The 20,367-nt window shown below is 42.9% G+C and overlaps 1 protein-coding gene across 1 annotated transcript in view; it reads right to left on the bottom strand.

The window, feature by feature from the left end:
* LOC126252792 (solute carrier family 22 member 7-like) overlaps positions 1-20,367 on the bottom strand; it is a 109,234-nt gene that overhangs the window by 68,580 nt on the left and 20,287 nt on the right. The window contains exons 2-4 of the mRNA XM_049953728.1: positions 12,017-12,279; positions 9,326-9,550; positions 3,745-3,902 (exon numbers count right to left, since the gene is read on the bottom strand). Of these exons, the coding sequence (XP_049809685.1) occupies positions 3,745-3,902; positions 9,326-9,550; positions 12,017-12,279 (646 nt within the window). The remainder of the gene's footprint in view (positions 1-3,744; positions 3,903-9,325; positions 9,551-12,016; positions 12,280-20,367) is intronic.

Here is a 20,367-nt window from a genome sequence, read left to right as displayed (position 1 = left end):
TGCTGAGCAGCTAGCTCTGCTTCACGTACAAGAAGCTCATCCAGTTCCCGCAGTCCTTTAGCTGTGTTCCGTCCAAATCTTACCCCTAACCTCTCCAGAACATTAAGTCTTTCATAATTACTAATTACCACCATTAAAAGTTATTCCCCCCCCCCCTCCATGAACCATGGACCTTGCCGGGGGTGGGGAGGCTTGTGTGCCTCAGGGATACAGATAGCCGTACCGTAGGTGCAACCACAAAGGAGGGGTATCTGTTGAGAGGCCAGACATACGTGTGGTTCCTGAAGAGGGGCAGCAGCATTTTCAGTAGTTGCAGGGGCAACAGTCTGGATGATTGACTGATCTGGCCTCGTAACACTAACCAAAACGGCCTTGCTGTGCCGGTACTGCGAACGGCTGAAAGCAAGGGGAAACTATAGCCGTAATTTTTCCCGAGGGCATGCAGCTTTACTGTATGATTAAACGATGATGGCGTCCTCTTGGGTAAAATATTCCGGAGGTAAAATAGTCCCCCATTCGTATCTCCGGGTGGGGCTACTCAAGAGGACGTCGTTGCCAGGAGAAAGAAAACTGGCATTCTACAGATCGGAGGGGGGAATGTCAGCTCCCTTAATCGGGCAGTCAGGTTAGAAAATTTAAAAAGGGAAATGGATAGGTTAAAGTTATATATAGTGGAAATTAGTGAAGTTCGGTGGAAGGAGGGACAAAACTTCTGGTCAGGTGAATACAGGGTTATAAATACAAAATCAAATAGGGGTAATGCAGGAGTAGGTTTAATAATGACCAAAAAATAGGAGTGCAGGTAAGCTACTACAAAGGGCATAGTGAACGCATTATTGTGGCCAAGATAGACACGAAGCCCACGCCTACTACAGTAGTACAAGTTTATATGCCAACTAGCTCTGTAGATGACGAAGAAATTGATGAAATGCATGATGAGATAAAAGAAATTATTCAGATAGTGAAGGGAGACGACAATTTAATAGCCATGGGTAACTAGAACTCGATAGTAGGAAAATGGAGAGAAGGAAACGTAGTAGGTAAATATGGATTGGGGGTAAGAAATGACAGAGGACGCCGCCTGGTAGAATTTAGCACAGAGCATAACTTAATCATAGCTAACAACTGGTTCAAGAATCATGAAAGAAGGTTGTAAACATGGAAGAAGCCTGGAGATATTAGAAGGTATCAGATAGATTATATAATGGTAAGACAGAGATTTAGAGAGCAGGTTTTAAATTGTAAGACATTTCCAGAGGCAGATGCGGACTCTGACCACAATCTATTGGTGATGAAATGCAGATTAAAACTGAAGAAACTGCAAAAAAGTGGGAATTTAAGGAGATGGGACCTGGATAAACTGAAAGAAACAGAGGTTGTGCAGAGTTTCAGGGAGAGCACAAGGGAAAAATTGACAGGAATGGGGAAAAGAAATAATGTAGAAGAAGAATGGATAACTTTTAGGGATGAAGTAGTGAGGGCAGCAGATGATCAAGTAGATAAAAAGACGAGGGCTAGTAGAAATCATTGGGTAACAGAAGAAATATTGAATTTAATTGATGAAAGGAGAAAATAGAAAAATGCAGTAAATTAAGCAGGCAAAAAGGAATACAAGCGTCTCAAAAATGAGGTCGACAGGAAGTGCAAAATGGCTAAGCAGGGATGGCTGGAAAACAAATGTAAGTATGTAGAGGCATATATCACTAGGGGTAAGATAGATACTACCTACAGGAAAATTAAAGAGATCTTTGGAGAAAAGAGAACCACTTGTATGAATATCAAGAGCTCAGATGGAAACCCAATGCTAAGCAAAGAAGGGAAAGCAGAAAGGTGGAAGCAGTATACAGAGGGTCTATACAAGGGCGATGTTCTAGAGGACAATATTATGGAAATGGAAGAGGCTGTGGATGAAGATGAAATGGGAGATATGATAGGCCCTACTGCGTGAAGAGTTTGACAGAGCACTGAAAGACCTGAGTCGAAACAATAATTCCAATCCCAAAGAAAGCAGGCGTTGACAGATGTGAAAATTACCGAACTATCAGTTTAATAGCACACAGCTGCAAAATACTAACGCGAATTCTTTACAGACGAGTGGAAAAACTGGTAGAAGCCGACCTCGGGGAAGATCAGTTTGGATTTCGTAGAAATATTGGAACACGTGACGCAATACTGACCCTACGACTTATCTTAGAAGAAAGATTAAGGAAAGGCAAACCTACGTTCCTAGCATTTGTAGACTTAGAGTAAGCTTTTGACAATGTTGACTGGAATAATCTCTTTCAAATTCTAAAGGTGGCAGGCGTAAAATACAGGAAGCGAAAGGCTGTTTACAATTGGTACAGAAACCAGATGGCAGTTATAAGAGTCGAGGGACATGAAAGGGAAGCAGTGGTTTTTGAAGGGAGTGAGACAGGGATGTAGCCTCTCCCCGATGCTATTCAATCTGTATATTGAGCAAGCAGTAAAGGAAACAAAAGAAAAGTTCGGAGTAGGTATTAAAATCCATGGAGAAGAAATAAAAACTTTGAGGTTCGCCGATGACATTGTAATTCTGTCAGAGGCAGCAAAGGACTTGGAAGAGCAGTTGAACGGAATGGACAGTGTCTTGAAAGGAGGATATAAGATGAACATCAACGAAAGCAAAACGTTTCTGAAGAAGAGAAATTTCTTAACATCGAGTATAGATTTTAATGTCAGGAAGACGTTTCTGAAAGTATTTGTATGGAGTGTAGCCATGTATGGAAGTGAAACATGGACGATAAATAGTTTGGACAAGAAGAGAATCGAAGCTTTCGAAATGTGGTGCTACAGAAGAATGCTGAAGATTAGATGGGTAGGTCACATAACTAATGAGGAGGTATTGAAGAGAATTCGGGAGAAGAGAAATTTGTGGCACATCTTGACTAAAAGAAGGGATCGGTTGGTAGGACATGTTCTGAGGCATCAAGGGATCACCAATTTAGTATTGGAGGGCAGCGTGGAGGGTAAAAATCGTAGATTTGGCAGAGATGACGACACTAAGCAGATTCAGAATGATGTAGGTTGCAGTAGGTACTGGGAGATGATGAAGCTTGCACAGGATAGAGTAGCATGGAGAGCTGCATCAAACCATTCTCACGACTGAAGATCACAACAACAACAAAAGTTATTACAGCATCAGACACCGCTAACTTTAGAGTCATAAAGCCAACAAATATATTTTTATGCACACGGCACCACACAACATGATTGAAGTACTCATTCACGTTCTGGGTCTCCCATGTAAACACTTCTTTAGTGGCTCACGTACAATGTCCTCTTAAAGCATGTATCGTATTTGTTAGAAGGTCACTTCACGCATTTTAAGAATCTAACTTGTAACTAGATTTAGAAAATACGTTCACATCAAAAATACGTTTAAAAATGATTATATTGCAACACAACGTAATACAAAATAAACATATTAGTATCAACACACAGTGTAAGATAAAGTAGACATGGTTACATACATGTTTCAGAAAGGGAAAAAAGTTGTAATTCTACAGAAACTCTTGAATCAGCAGTCCACTTCTATGAAACTAATGAGAAGAAATTAACGTATTCTTAAATGTTTCAGTAAATATAAACGAAACTACAAATCTTTTGAAGATGTATATCCCATACTTTTCAGTTTTAATTCTTTTGATCTAATTCCTACTTTCGAGTGAATAGTAGTATGCAACTACGTTTTAATTTCATTGTTTCGAAGTCAGAGACGCTTACCGATGGCTATAGCTGATTCTGAGCTAGGCATGCCTGGACTCTCTGCCACCGCTGAGAGAGCGACGTACAGTGGGAAGACTGACGCTGAAACAGTTAGCAGTGATCGGGATACTGCCATCAAGCCCATGCTCATAAGAAACTGTATCCTCCGGCCAAATCTGAAACGTATAAACAGTTTAACGTTTTTACTTCGAATGGATTATGCGCCGGCACAGTGACCAGTGAAACAGAAAAGCTCAATGGATAGCATTAGGGAAACATAAGAGAAATTGTTCGGAATAAGACTAATTTTTCTGTTGAAATAGAAGCTCTACAGTTTCAAAATTATTCTGTTTCCATCTCTAGCAGATCGTCACTACTGTCTTTAAGTAAGTGGTAAAAGTCAATGTACAGACATCTGATGGAAATTACTTAGTTACATATAAACCTGCATCAGTGAGAGGGGAGGGGGTAGCTTTTGGGACAAAGATTACATTCTTCTTCTGTAAGCAAAACGGCCACTTGCACCAGCTCTCCTTATGTAAACAAACTACTGCCTTGGGCTCTTACCCTTGTTTACATAGATTCTAATTAATGTCTCATAAGTGTCGTTTTAATTATGATAGTTTGCGATCCAAGATTGAAACCATGTGGTGAACCTATGATCTTGTTTAGACACGTCTCTAAATGCTTTTAGCTTAATCTTAATTATCAAATTTATGAGCCAAATTGTTTAATATTAATTACCAAAATTTATTATCCAAAAATTTTAGTCCCCCCTCCCTCATTTGCGCAGTGCACTCCTATTGGTACCCCACGACCAGCATCATGAGATGGACCTATCATTCGTGCTATGTATCTAGTCGATCAAAAGCATCAGATTCAGGTGATTTATACAGTTACAAAACCCATGTAAATACTGAACGACCATTGCCACTGTGCAACAAACAGTGTAAAATTACTACATTGTAACAAATACATGGTTACCACTTCGTCTGCTGAAATACTACTGGCTACCCTAACAGTATATCTTATACGAAATTACAACAGCATGTAGATATACACCGAAGTGCCAAAGAAACTGGTACATGCGTGCGTATTCATACACAGAGATATGTAAACAAGCAGAATACGGCGCTGCGGTCGGCAACGCCTACATAAGACAACAAGTGTCTGGAGCAGGTGTTGGATCGGTTACTGTTGCTAGAATGGCAGATTATCACGATTTAAGTGAGTCTGAACGTGGTGTTATAGATGGCACACCAGCGATAGGACACAGCATCTCAGAGGTAGCGATGAAGTGAGGTATTTCCCGTACGACCATTTCGCGAGTGTACCGTGAATGTAAGAAATTCGGTAAAACAATTAATCTCTGACATCGCTGCTGCCGGAAAAAGACCCTGCAAAAATGGGACCAACGACGACTGAAGTGACAGAAGTGGAACACTTCCTCTGGTTGCTGTACATTTCAATGCTGGGCCATCAACAAGTGTCAGCGTGCGAACCATTCAACGAAACATCATCGATATGGGCTTTCGGTGTCGAAGACCCAGTCGTCTACCCTTGGTAACTGCACGACAAAGTTTTACGCCTCACCTGAGCCCGTCGACACGACATTCGACTGCTGATGACTGGAAACATATTGCCTGGTTGGACGAGTCTCGTTTCAAATTGTATCGAGCGGATGAATGTGTACGGGTATGGAGACAACCTCATGAATCAATGGGCCCTGAATGTCAGCAGGGGACTGTTCAAGCTGGTGGAGGCTCTATAATGGTGTTAGGCGTGTGCAGTTGGAGTGATATGGGATCCCTGATACGTCTAGATACGACTCTGACAGCTGACACGTACGTAAGCATCCTGTCTGGTCACCTGCATCCATTCATGTCCATTGTGCATTCCGACGGACTTGGGCAAGAGTAATAGGAGGCAGATTTCAGTCTACCTAACAGATCAAAACGAAAATTTCTTTTCCGACACTGACAACGTTGAGTGTTTATAGAAAAAGTTCAAGGCAATCGTAAAATGCGTATTAGACAGGTACGTGCCGAGTAAAACTGTGAGGGACGGGAAAAACCCACAGTGGTTCAACAACAAAGTTAGGAAACTACTGCGAAAGCAAAGAGAGCTTCACTGCAAGTTTAAACGCAGCCAAAACCTCTCAGACAAACAGAAGCTAAACAATGTCAAAGTTAGCGTAAGGAGGGCTATGCGTGGAGCATTCAGTGAATTCGAAAGTAAAATTCTATGTACCGACTTGACAGAAAATTCTAGGAATTTCTGGTCTTATGTAAGTGGATCGAAACAGCATATCCAGACACTCTGGGATGATGATGGCATTGAAACAGAGGATGACACGCGTAAAGCTGAAATACTAAACACCTTTTTCCAAAGCTGTTTCACAGAGGAAGACCGCACTGCAGTTCCTTCTCTAAATCCTCGCACAAACGAAAAAATGGCTGACATCGAAATAAGTGTCCAAGGAATAGAAAAGCAACTGGAATCACTCAACAGAGGAAAGTCCACTGGACCTGACGGGATACCAATTCGATTCTACACAGAGTACGCGAAAGAACTTGCCTCCCTTCTAGCAGCCGTGTACCGCAAGTCTCTAGAGGAACGGAAGGTTCCAAATGATTGGAAAAGAGCACAGGTAGTCCCAGTTTTCAAGAAGGGTCGTCGAGTAGATGCGTAAAACTATAGGCCCATATCTCTGACATTGATCTGTTGTAGAATTTTAGAACATTTTTTTTTTTTTTTTTTTTTTTTTTTTTTTTTTTTTGTTGCTCGCTTATCATGTCATTTCTGGAAACCCAGAATCTACTCTGTAGGAATCAACATGGATTCCGGAAACAGCGATCGTGTGAGACCCAACTCGCTTTATTTGTTCATGAGACCCAGAAAATATTAGATACAGGCTCCCAGGTAGATACCATTTTCCTTGACTTCCGGAAGGCGTTCGATACAGTTCCGCACTGTCGCCTGATAAACAAAGTAAGAGCCTACGGAATATCAGACCAGCTATGTGGCTGGATTGAAGAGTTTTTAGCAAACAGAACACAGCATGTTGTTATCAATGCAGAGACGTCTACAGACGTTAAAGTAACCTCTGGCGTGCCACAGGGGAGTGTTATGGGACCACTGCTTTTCACAGTGTATGTAAATGACCTAGTAGATAGTGTCGGAAGTTCCATGCGGCTTTTCGCGGATGATGCTGTAGTATACAGAGAAGTTGCAGCATTAGAAAATTGCAGCGAAATGCAGGAAGATCTGCAGCGGATAGGCACTTGGTGCAGGGAGTGGCAACTGACCCTTAACATAGACAAATGTAATGTATTGCGAATACATAGAAAGAAGGGTCCTTTATTGTATCAGTATATGATAGCGGAACAAACACTGGTAGCAGTTACTTCTGTAAAATATCTGGGAGTATGTGTACGGAACGATCTGAAGTTGAATGATCATATAAAATTCATTGTTGGTAAGGCGGGTACCAGGTTGAGATTCATTGGGAGAGTCCTTAGAAAATGTAGTCCACCAACAAAGGAGGTGGCTTATAAAACACTCGTTCGACCTTTACTTGAGTATTGCTCATCAGTCTGGGATCCGTACCAGGTCGGGTTGACAGAGGAGATAGAGAAGAACCAAAGAAGAGCGGCGCGTTTCGTCACAGGGTTATTTGGTAAGCGTGATAGCGTTACGGAGATGTTTAGCAAACTCAAGTAGCAGACTCTACAAGAGAGGCGCACTGCATCGCGGTGTAGCTTGCTGTCCAGATTTCGAGAGGGTGCGTTTCTGGATGAGGTATCGAATATATTGTTTCCCCCTACTTACACCTTCCGAGGAGATCACGAATGTAAAATTAGAGAGATTCGAGCGCGCACGGAGGCTTTCCGGCAGTCGTTATTCCCGCGAACCATACGCGACTGTAACAGGAAATGGAGGTAATGACAGTGGCACGTAAAGTGCCCTCCGCCACACACCGTTGGGCGGCTTGCGGAGTATAAATGTAGATGTAGAAGGGTCATCCAAACTTAGGACAAGTGACCTAGTTCTCCCGTGACATTATCTATACAGTTTGCAACAACATACTGAGTGTGCTAGTAATGTGTATTTAAACTTATGACATCTAATGGCACCTGAGTTTGGGGAAGCCCAGGGCGCTTTTTGAATTTCTCTCCTTTTTCAGCTTTTTACAAGAGGGCTCAAGCGTTCTAAACTTGAGTCTTGGTGCGCATGGTCTGTGGAATCGATAAAAGTGTGTTGGGGCAGGGGGAATGTCTGTATGGAGGAGGCTCGCACAAGAAGGCTATCTCACCTTTTTAAACTGGAATTATCCACCAGGGCAGGATTATAAACTTATCACAAGTGATATGGCAGTCCTGTAGCCTGTGTCCATAACTCTATATCCTCCATCTTGGCTTTTATACTTTTTTAAATTCAGGTTTAGTTCCACCATCTTGGATTTTTTTTTAATTTATCACCGATGGGACAAATGCACATCTTGGAATTTTTGAATTTCCCACCATTTAATACTTAGGACATTTGGACTTTTAGCACAAATTAGCTATGATGTCAGAGGGGTTTAGGAAATCCTGTTTTGAGCTTACGACAGTTGTACTTAATGAATATCGCATAATTTTTTTAATTTCCTGGAAGTTTAAACAGTACTACTCGGCTACGTCCACCACCTTGGAATATGACACCACCGGTGTGGGGGAGGACTGGTAGAATGAAATCCGGCACTGTCGCTTGACGTCATTCGGTTTTGTCACTGCCTATAGCATGCTCTATCAAGAGGAGACCTACAATTCTCCACCCCGTAACCCAGGTAGTAATCAATGAGAACTTCAGTCGCAAACTATCAGTCAGCAGAACAGACTCACAACTATGGGTGCAATTACATTTGTTACTGTAATAAACATCTGCAATTCCAGTAACAAAAATATGAATGTAAAAATGATGTTATCTTTGCTTGCTATCTTTGCATTGAAGAGATGATTAATATACCTAAGTCGATGAAGTTTTTAAAAACTAATCAGTCACACTTTGCACGAAACTCATCAAACATCATCGACTTTTAAATACAAAACTAAGTATTCTTAATACTGCACGGAATCCATTGGCTCATCTGATAGCAATTTACGCTGCTCCTGTGGTTTCGCGATGGACAGGAACTTCGGTTGAGGTAAATCCACCGCCACAGTATTGACACGTAGTCCCGATTTTAGGAACTCAGAGTATGTTATATTAGCATTGCTTAATATGACGGCAGAATAGTGTTCTGTGTGCTCTCAGTGAGCAAACATTTTACATATAGTGCAAATGAACAGAACGGGTGAATTACGAAACTCTTAGACTTTTAGAGCTGTTATGAAAATACTGTGCTATTACTTGCATAGAAGTCATAGAGGAGGAGAAAACTAATTTCAACATACTAAGTTTGTGTTTGATATATTGTCTCAAATAGACTTTTTTTTGAAAATTATACATTACTTGCAGTTCATTCTTTCTCATCGAACCCATGTCTTTTTTAATGGCTGAGATAAATTTCTATAGTGTCCTTAAGAGAAAAGTACCCACTATTACATTTGAGTATTACCTGTCACCAACGTAGAAAAGCAGAACAGCAAAACCGATGGAGATAAAGTGACTGACAGAATATATGGTGTTAGGATACATTTCTCTTTCGCATACCCAGTCTTCCTGGGAAGCAGCAGTTGCAGAAAACCAAGTGTCGTCATATTCCCATCCGTACATACACGGTGCTGTTTCATTCGTTCGGTTTGGTACCTTCACCTCGCAACTGCTGTACACTTCTTCTTCCCTAAAATACAAAAATTACTGCAATAATTTATTTTAAACCTAAATAGGTGCTGCAAAGTAATGTACTGAATTTATATTGCAGGAATCCCAGTTTTTTACCTCACTACGCGAAAGCATAGGATAACAGAAGCCATTGTATGGTAAATTTAGAGGTATTTTGCTAGGATGCTGGAGTATCGACAGTTTTTGTTCGATAAATACTGTTAAATGAAATAATACAGGGTAATAGCATTCTTTGCACAATTTCAAAAACAGAACTTGGCACTAACCGGAATTTAATGTCTATAGAAATAAGATGATGACTTCCCTCTAGCTCAGCATGGACTCAGCATGGAAATCGCCGAAGCCAGGAATAGTAAAACAAACGTTTGGAGTGGCGTAACTACGCATAAATTTTAGCCAATAACACTAGGTCTTGTGGTAAGTGGCATAAGCGAGAGATGGACATCCAGTTGAATTCAGTTTCTCATCGAGCTCGTCTCTAAATGATTAATGGGTGCGTACTGTTGGAGAAGCTCTGTTCAGCGATTGCAGTTAGGCCACTTTCCTTAAACCACGTAAAAAGAGGAGGCTTAGTTTGAAATAAAAATTAAAACAAAAATCATTGTGGGATATGCTTACACTTCATGGCCGTTCTCTAAGCAATTGACCATAAAACTCACTCAACATGAATATTTATTAATTTTGTAAACCAAGTAAGTAAACAGCTTGCTGAAGCAGTAGTCCATTTATCTGTGTTCACAACAGTGAAAGCAATCTCATTAGGGGACACTGTCTTAATTTTTAGGACCTGCTGTTTTACTTAAAGGTAAAGCTATATACACTCCTGGAAATTGAAATAAGAACACCGTGAATTCATTGTCCCAGGAAGGGGAAACTTTATTGACACATTCCTGGGGTCAGATACATCACATGATCACACTGACAGAACCACAGGCACATAGACACAGGCAACAGAGCATGCACAATGTCGGCACTAGTACAGTGTATATCCACCTTTCGCAGCAATGCAGGCTGCTATTCTCCCATGGAGACGATCGTAGAGATGCTGGATGTAGTCCTGTGGAACGGCTTGCCATGCCATTTCCACCTGGCGCCTCAGTTGGACCAGCGTTCGTGCTGGACGTGCAGACCGCGTGAGACGACGCTTCATCCAGTCCCAAACATGCTCAATGGGGGACAGATCCGGAGATCTTGCTGGCCAGGGTAGTTGACTTACACCTTCTAGAGCACGTTGGGTGGCACGGGATACATGCGGACGTGCATTGTCCTGTTGGAACAGCAAGTTCCCTTGCCGGTCTAGGAATGGTAGAACGATGGGTTCGATGACGGTTTGGATGTACCGTGCACTATTCAGTGTCCCCTCGACGATCACCAGTGGTGTACGGCCAGTGTAGGAGATCGCTCCCCACACCATGATGCCGGGTGTTGGCCCTGTGTGCCTCGGTCGTATGCAGTCCTGATTGTGGCGCTCACCTGCACGGCGCCAAACACGCATACGACCATCATTGGCACCAAGGCAGAAGCGACTCCCATCGCTGAAGACGACACGTCTCCATTCGTCCCTCCATTCACGCCTGTCGCGACACCACTGGAGGCGGGCTGCTCGATGTTGGGGCGTGAGCGGAAGACGGCCTAACGGTGTGCGGGACCGTAGCCCAGCTTCATGGAGACGGTTGCGAATGGTCCTCGCCGATACCCCAGGAGCAACAGTGTCCCTAATTTGCTGGGAAGTGGCGGTGCGGTCCCCTACGGCTCTGCGTAGGATCCTACGGTCTTGGCGTGCATCCGTGCGTCGCTGCGGTCCGGTCCAAGGTCGACGGGCACGTGCACCTTCCGCCGACCACTGGCGACAACATCGATGTACTGTGGAGACCTCACGCCCCACGTGTTGAGCAATTCGGCGGTATGTCCACCCGGCCTCCCGCATGCCCACTATACGCCCTCGCTCAAAGTCCGTCAACTGCACATACGGTTCACGTCCACGCTGTCGCGGCATGCTACCAGTGTTAAAGACTGCGATGGAGCTCCGTATGCCACGGCAAACTGGCTGACACTGACGGCGGCGGTGCACAAATGCTGCGCAGCTAGCGCCATTCGACAGCCAACACCGCGGGTCCTGGTGTGTCCGCTGTGCCGTGCGTGTGATCATTGCTTGTACAGCCCTCTCGCAGTGTCCGGAGCAAGTATGGTGGGTCTGACACACCGGTGTCAATGTGTTCTTTTTTCCATTTCCAGGAGTGTAGACACGTCCTCCATTACACTGGACACTCTTATTTTGTTAGAACCATATATCTGCACTATTCTCTTCGATGAAGGAAAGAAAGTCTAGTGCTCCTTATTTTATGGAGTTTCAGTATTGTCGTAGAACGTTAATACAGCCACAAGTCTAATTTATCTTCGAAAAAATAGTTATGGAGGTACTAAAGTAAGAAAACTGAGATTAAATTCATGTCATGTTACTTACCTTGGTATTGTCACTTTCTTCCACATTTCTATGGTTGAATTGGTACCTTCTCTTCCTGGAACGTGGCACCAGTGTTCAGGTACTGTAAGGGCAATGAGCGTGCCGTAGGAAGACATTGCGGAAAAAAATTGTGTCAGGCAACAGAAGACAATGCTCAACCGTATTTGGAACTTCCCGTAGCTGCCGATTTGCTCTAATATCTCCTCAAATGAAATATTCTCAATGTGGGATTTCTCAAACTCCACCTCTTCGACGACTTTATCCTGAAAACATATCAATTCGTTAAGGGGAGTTGGAACGCCATATTCCGACAATGTTAAATTTAGTGAACTGGCTTCCCTGTATTTCAGGAACCACTGTAGCCATTGACATGAAACTCTTACAGGACATTGAACTGTATGTTCTGAGTCTACTGAACTACACTAATTGCATTTCAGCCACTGCTTTCGGAAATACAAATTTTTAGTTATACTTTTAAAATTTTGTGTACTTTTTTGTACGTTATCCTAAATAATTTTAATTATACATAACATTATGTTCTTCTTTTAGTTCAGTGGACTCAGAATATGTATGTTATTACTCCCTGAAAATCTGAATACTCTACTCGAAATGGTTTCTGAGATTTATGGAATAATGCAACAGAAAATGTAAATTTCCCAGGAACGGTTTCTACAGTTTCAAAAGACTGTTACTCACTTAATATATGTTTAATTTTTTATTTTTTGTCACTAAAAAGCACCCTGCACCATACTGTATATCATCCTCTTGATCTTTTTCCAAGATTTTTCCATCTTTTCTTCTTTCAGGACTCTTTATTGGCCAACTGTGCTGCATACTCTGCTTTATCAATGTGAACCTTGTCCATCCGTTCAATTTTTCTGGTGCAGTTTGCTCCAGCATTAATTCCCATACGCTGTAGCACTTTCACTCTACCAATGTTGCTATCATTAAAAACAATAACAGCATCACTGACCCCCCCCCCCCCTCTCTGCTTTAGTGACTTCATTCCAACAAAACATTTTTTGTTAAGCGAGTCCATATAAGATTATTGAATGACTCATTGGGATTTTGAGTCTGACCATGCAGACACTTCTTCAGTAATTCAGGATTTGCCAGCTCTCTGTAAATGGGTTTTATGATATCCTTGACTGATGCTAGGATGGAATGTTTATGGCTATATGAACTGTTTGAGTACTGGGCATTGCGGTGATTGCACCATGAATCGGGTCCAGTAGGGGTGGTGTGCTGGGTTTTCATCAGTTGACAGTCTGTGGAAGAAGGTAGCCCACACTGCCTGCTTCATTTTCAACAAATTCTCAGTATTATTTCTAATGGCCATCCCATAATGCTGCTGTAGTTCATCAATCATTTTGTCTGTCAGCCTGCGTTTTATGGTTTTACCATCAGAAAGTTTCTTGTCTCTCAAACTTTGTTTCAACTTCCTCAACCTGGTGCCCATCCTCTTCTGGACATGACCTTTATAACACAGCAGTCCACAGCCTTCTGTATAAAAAATTACCGATTTTATTAGATCTTGAAGTAATCTACGTAAAAATTTTAACATTTTCAACCAATGCAGTTTATATTTAAAAAAATAAAATAAAATACTTCCCAGGAGAGTCTATAAATTCGGAAAATTGCAAATTTTATAATGAGATAAAAGTCCGAAAATGTGAAAAAAATTTATGTTCCAACGCCCCTTAACTTAGAAAATATGAGCGTCTTTCTCTCATGTGCATGACTCTTATATTATTACAGACTTTTCACAATCCTCGCAAATTATGATTCACGTTGATTGTGGTACCTAAAATAAACATTCCACCACAACTGAGGTCCGAAATTCATGCTTCTAAGGATGATCTAGAACTATGGGTAGCCACTGAAGTCCAGATGGCTTAAGAGTTTTTTATCACCAGTGTGTGGCCACCAAGGGGAAGAACAGACAGCACTGAGACATTCACATTCAGCATACTATGCATCAGTTCTGTTTCTGAGACTCCACACCTCATCTTGCTGGTTGATGAGGAGTGAAACTCATATTTTATGACACATTTGTCGTTCTGCCTGCCCTCTGTTGCTGTCACAGCATTTAGTTTCACCAGCAGATGTGGTGGCGATTTTGGAGAAGCAGCACCATGCAGAGCTTTCCTGTGGTGGCGTGATACAGTGGCTGGCAGTTGGAACTACGGAGCTGGAGTGGCAACATCGACTTGAATCAGCACCAGAGGCCACTGTGAGCGGCAGCTGACAAGTCGTGGGTTGTCGCTAGGGACTTGTACGGAGTAGTTCCACACTTGCTTTGCTTTGGCATTGCTGCCCCGAGGAGCAGTTGCAGAATACGGTTTGCTGAACAGTGTGGTAAGTTCGTTGGTAACCACCAACAGACCCCAGGGAAGCGGAGTGCCGTGGAAGTAAGAGCACCATGGCAGCAACCCCCGTGGACTGCAATGATCAGTGTGGGGTGTAGCTGGTTATAAGACAGATAGTGTCAAGCTGTGTAATAAATGGCGTCTTCCTTCCAAAGTCCACAAGAAGATGGCATCTCATAGACAGAGAGGAAGAACAGTGGGGAGTTTGGATAACAGTAATACAGTGCAGAGAATAAAGTGACAAGAGTTTTTATGTGTGCCATAATTGCAGTTTCAAAGTGTTGGTAGTTATCGGAGTTTCGATCTACCAAAATACAGTGTTGCAGCATACGTAGCACACGCCCGTTGGGCTCTTTGATCACAATAGCCATACATCATCACGATATCGACCTTTTCCGCAATTGGTAAACGGTCCATTTTAACACGGGTAATGTATCACGAAGCAAATACCATCCTCACTGACGGAATGTTAGTGATACCACGGACTGATACGTTTGTGGCTATTACAGCGCCATCTATCACAAAGCGAAAAAAGTGGTCCAACTAAAACCTTCATATTTATTTACGTACTATACGAGTATGTAATAAAAAATGGGGGTTCCTATTTTTAAAAAACGCAGTTGATATCCGTTTGACCTATGCAGCGCCATCTAGCGGGCCAACCATAGCGCCATCTAGTTTCCCCCTTCAAGTTAGACGAGTTTCGTTCTTTGTAGATTTTTCGTTTGATGCTTCTTTCGTGAGATATTTGGCCCGGTCACTATCAATGGACCACCCTGTACAACAACGATATGTCACTCTACCTTCTCCTTGTTTATGCATTTTTTCTTGTAGATTCTATAGTAGATTACATATCCTGGTAGCCAGTGTCGTTGCATCTGTTGTCTTCCTGGGATGAGGTACAGGTGTTGGTAGTAGTCGGCTGTAGTTCATCGTAGTGAGCAGTATGCTTGTTGTTAATGTGTTTAGTTGTCTATTTGTAAAGCCGTTTGCAGACAGAAGCAATACTGTTTTATCTATTTCCTGTTTTAAGGGGCTAATAATTGTTTTGTTTTTTAATATTTCGTTTGTTATCTGAAGTTAATTATTGCACGTGATGGAAGCGAGGGTTTTCTTTATTTGTATGCGCTCTGGTATTGTAAATGGCTGTTTTATGAAATCAAAATTGATTAAAAGCACACGCTTGCATAACTCCAAGCTAGACTCCACTCCCATCCAAACTCTCCGCCACAGCGTTGGTAGCGGAGCAGGTTCAAAATGGTTCAAATGGCTCTGAGCACTATGCGACTTAACTACTGAGGTCATCAGTCGCCTAGAACTTAGAACTACTTAAACCTAAATAACCTAAGAACATCACACACATCCATTCCCGAGGCAGGATTCGAACCTGCGACCGTAGCGGTCGCTCGGTTCCAGACTGTAGCGCCCAGAACCGCACGGCCACTCCGGCCGGCAGCGGAGCAGGAGTGTGCGTTATGCTGACATGGTGTCTGAGATAGCCAGGTATATTTTTTGGAATCTGTGTCTAGTGCTCCTATGCCATTAGGGATGTCCTGGGCGCCTCTTGGTTGTGCATAGATGATTTGGCCTACAAAGTGGCCATTTGAGGGAAGGTACTTGGAAGCACTGTGGCGCAGTTAACCCAACAGTTTCGCCAGGGGGTCGGAGAGCCATTGCAGTTGACTTTAGAAGAGCAGCTAGATGTGAGTAAAGAAATAAATAGTATTCAGTTAGTGTTGACATTTTTCGTGCGTGCGGTTACACGGATTACAGGATAGGGCCACGCACGCATATGTAAATAGGGTAAGTATTTCATACTTTAACGAAAGAGAGAGCAAGCAAGGGGATCTTAGATGAACTGCAAGGTAGGTCAGTGTGAGTAGATATTATTATAAATAATATGCATTCAGCAACATCCTTACAGGGAAGTAGAAAGAATCTTAATATGGTTCAGAAGGATTATATTGCTCAGGTAACAGAGCTAGACGCATCAGAGTTGGAAAACAGGAGGTAGCATAAACTGTTTGCTAGATTACTTCACTCAATGCATGTACGATGAATAATCGTTTCTTCATTGACTGAAAATCGGAAATGGTAAAGGGTCTTATTACTGGTACCCTTAAGCGAACAAAAACAGATGTCCAGGTTGTGTGGTGTGAAAATATTGCAAATGTTATACCCATGTGCCATGGACAGTTTAGTAAAAAGAGTATCAAGTCTGTCCTTGGGAAGGAAATGGTAGCAAGCTTCCATGAACGGATATGGAAGAAGGTAATTCCATCTAGAACAATGAGAAAATTAATTGACTCATGGGCATGGCAAAGGCTATTTGACTGGCCACTATCCTGTACAAAAGTAGGAGTGCTGGACCAGATCTTCTCTTAACTCATGATTATACTGTTTGTTTAATTGGAGCCTCTGAGGGAGGCACAGGTCTAATTCTTATTGTCCTTTTTTTTTTTTTACTTGTAGTACCTAACCAGTGGTTGTCATTCCCTCTCGTGCAGTGGAAGTGGCGACCACTTGTGTAGAAGGGATGAGAAATAGTACCATGTTTGAAATTTCGTGACACGTGTGGCGGAGAGTTGGTAGAGGCAACACATGCCGTGCCTTCCTGTGGTGTCACAATTCAGTGGTTAGCGGTTGGAGCTACAGAGCTGAAGCAGAGACACGGACCTGAGCCCTCACAGGGGGTGTTGTGGGCAGTAGCTGATAAGTCATGGAGTGGCGCTCGCACGGAAAGCTTTAGGTATTCATTTCTCCCACGTGTTGTTAGAGTGGGTAATAGTCGAGAAATAATCTGAAAGTGATTTTGTGAATCCTCAAGCAAGCACTTAAAGTGTGAATCGCAGAGCAGTCATGTGGATGTAAATGTACATCCGATCCAACCCCTCCTGTTACCAGGACCCAACAAGTGGCTATAGAACCAAAAGCTGGAGTAAGATCTATCAAAAAGGAAGTTAAAAAACCGAACTGTACATAATGAGTATGGGGAGTTATCAGTCTTACATTACATACAATGGGCAACTACCAGGAGGCCTCATTTGTAATAATACAGACCATTCAAGCAGGACAGCCCTAGGCCTGAATTTCATCTTAGTATGAATTTAACTAAACTAAAACTTTTACTTTCCGACCTTGTAGCAGGAATAAGTGCAAAAGCGGTATCAACCAGTACCACATCAGCTGAAAGTAATTAAGTTGCTGTTAATGACACCAAGATTGTAAACAATGGGCCTGAACATAGCAGTGATGTTCCAAATGTTTTAAACGAAGGTGCGTTTCCGTCTTTAGGCGTACGTGGGAAGACCACGATTTAGGAACGGTAAACACTGATCCATTACCTCACAGTGTAGCCCAGGCTAGTAAAATGGAAATGAGTGGCTGGGAGGCCCCCTCCGGGAAAGTTCGGCCGCCAAGTGCAAGTCTTACTCCAGTCGATGCCACACTGGGCGACTTGCGCTCCGGTGATGATGAAATGATGATGAGGACAACACAAAACCCAGTCCCCGAGCGGTGAAAATCTCCAACCCGGCTGGGTATCGAACCCAGGCTCGCTTGCATGGCAGAAGAGCACGTTACCACCCAGCTAAGCAGGCGGCCGACCAGGATAGTAGTAAAGTAAGTTATATCACAGCTGATACTCGCAACGTCGAGGCAACAAACTGTAAAAGCTCAACCGCCAAAACAGCATCGTAGTCGTAATCTGACGATTTACAACAATATACTCAGAACTGTCGTTCGGGACGACGTGTTGGACAGTGCTCTGGAATCAAGTCTTGAAACGCAATCAATGGCACATCCAGCGGAAGCTTTTGCGTCCCCACCATCTGAAACAATAGAACAATTATTAACGGGCACGACTAAGATTGTTGGTACAAAAAACCCGAACCAAATTTTGACTGAAAATCCTAAGAGGAAAATTTCTGCGAACGGAAACGAAGAGGGACAGAAAGATATAAACGAAGCGACCTCAACAACTTCCAATAGTGACCTAGGTGAAAGGGAGGTAGCAGAAATAGTAATGTCCAACTGGGAAGCGATCTCCGATTTTGAACACCAATTGTGTGTAGACAACTGTAACGGAGGAAAGAGAATTCACAAACAGAAGACGGAAATTTAGGGAAAGAGAGGCGAAGCCTATTCTCAGTCCAAAATTCACCCCTATTACAAGATTAAGAAGAACAAGTATAGACACCGGAACAGAGAACAAGTACTTCACAACCAAAAAAGACATAAATGACCTACTAAAATTTAAAAAACTGACATAAAATATCAACTGAATATTAACTAAGCTAAAGCTGACGTTTCTCTACGCGGCTACCCCGCGCAGTCTAGGGCATCTTGCCACGGTTCGAGTCCTCCCTCGGGTATGGGTGTGTGTTGTCCTTAGTTTGAGTTAGATTAAGAACTGTGTAAGCCTAAGGAGCGATGACCTCAGCAGTTTGGTTCCACAAGAACTTACCACAAATTTCCAAAATTTTCTCCAACAGTCTTTATAGGCGGCCAAAATCGATAGAGCGTTATAGCAGGAAGCTGAGACTAGCAATCCAGATGAAGTTGCAAGGTACGATGCCCAGCAACATTAACACGTACGGTATTCAAGTGGTAAAGTTCGGAGACTTTTTAGAGGTAGATGAATATCTGCATAAATAGAACATATTATCTTTGTGAATATGTATGCTCCATCTGAAAGTAGTCGTAAGGAAGTGAACATCGAGTTTCACAAACACGAAATTATATCTGTTTCGCCACATACATAAAGCAAAGTTGTATTTCTTGATGATTTTGCGTCTGTTGTTAATAAAATAGATCAAAACTGAAATTTCAACACATGCAAGTGGGCCCACACGTTGCCAAGGTTGTTTGACTACACTGCAGAAGTTTCGCTGAGAAGACTTTACACATCCTTTATACAGTCCTGATTTCTCCCGACACGCTTTCCATATTTTTGGAGCCCGAAAAAAGACATTCGTGTCTGTCGATTTGCTTCAGGCGAAAGTGACACACTTGGGTACAACCGTGGTTCCGTGGGCAACCACAAAAGTTATTCCACGAAGGCACTGACCATCTTATCTCGCAGTGGAATAAATATGTTAACATTTATAATGAAACAATAAACAGTTTACTTACTCTTGTACATCTGACTCGTTTTCATGAGACTGTTAAGCTACGAGTTAGTCGGCTGACGTTGAACGTTGAGGCAATATTACACTCCGCCTTCCTACTCCGAAATCTCCGTCCCTCCTCCCCTCCTTCCAGCTCTCTCAGCAGGCCACTTGTTCTGTGTTTATTTAGATCTAATTTATTACCAGTTTATTCCAATCTCCTATTAGTCCATCTCCTCCTTCACCCTCTCTTTGCCTATCACCTCCTTAACTCCCTCTGTATCAATCTCCTCCACCCTTTTCTGTGTCTACATCCTCCACCCACCACCCTCTGCCCTTCTTACCCTGTCCTTCTTTTGCCCATCTCCCCCCCCCCTTTCTATGTACATCTCCTCATCCCCCACTCTCTGCTCACCTCCTCCTACTTTTTTTGTGCTCATCTCCCCCTCGCCCCTCTCTCTGACTAACTTTCCCACTTTCCTTTCTCTGTACATTTCCTCTTCCCCCTACACCTTACCCATCTACTCCTCTTTCTTCTATCTGTTCATTAATCCTCCCCCCTCTTTAGCCATCTCCTTCTCCCCATGGGGGACTGATGACCTTCGCTGTTTAGTCCCCCTTACACATCCCAACAACCACCACCACCACCACCACCTTCTCCCCATCTCTCTATCCCCCCCACCCCTTTCCTCAAGCCCATCTCTTATTCTGCCCTTTTGCTCGCCATCTCCTCCCTCCCCTTCCTCCTCTCCCCTTTCTCTTTCCATTCTCCTTCCCCCTCTATCCACCTCCTCTTCCCCCTATCTGGGTCCATCTTCTCTTTCCTCCTCCCTATCTGCCCATCTCCTCCAGTTCCTTCTCTTACCACATTACC

The sequence above is a fragment of the Schistocerca nitens genome, chromosome 4 (genome assembly GCF_023898315.1).
Source record: "Schistocerca nitens isolate TAMUIC-IGC-003100 chromosome 4, iqSchNite1.1, whole genome shotgun sequence".
In the NCBI taxonomy this organism is placed as follows: Eukaryota; Metazoa; Arthropoda; class Insecta; order Orthoptera; family Acrididae; genus Schistocerca; species Schistocerca nitens.
This window is presented reverse-complemented; position numbering and strand designations above follow the sequence as displayed.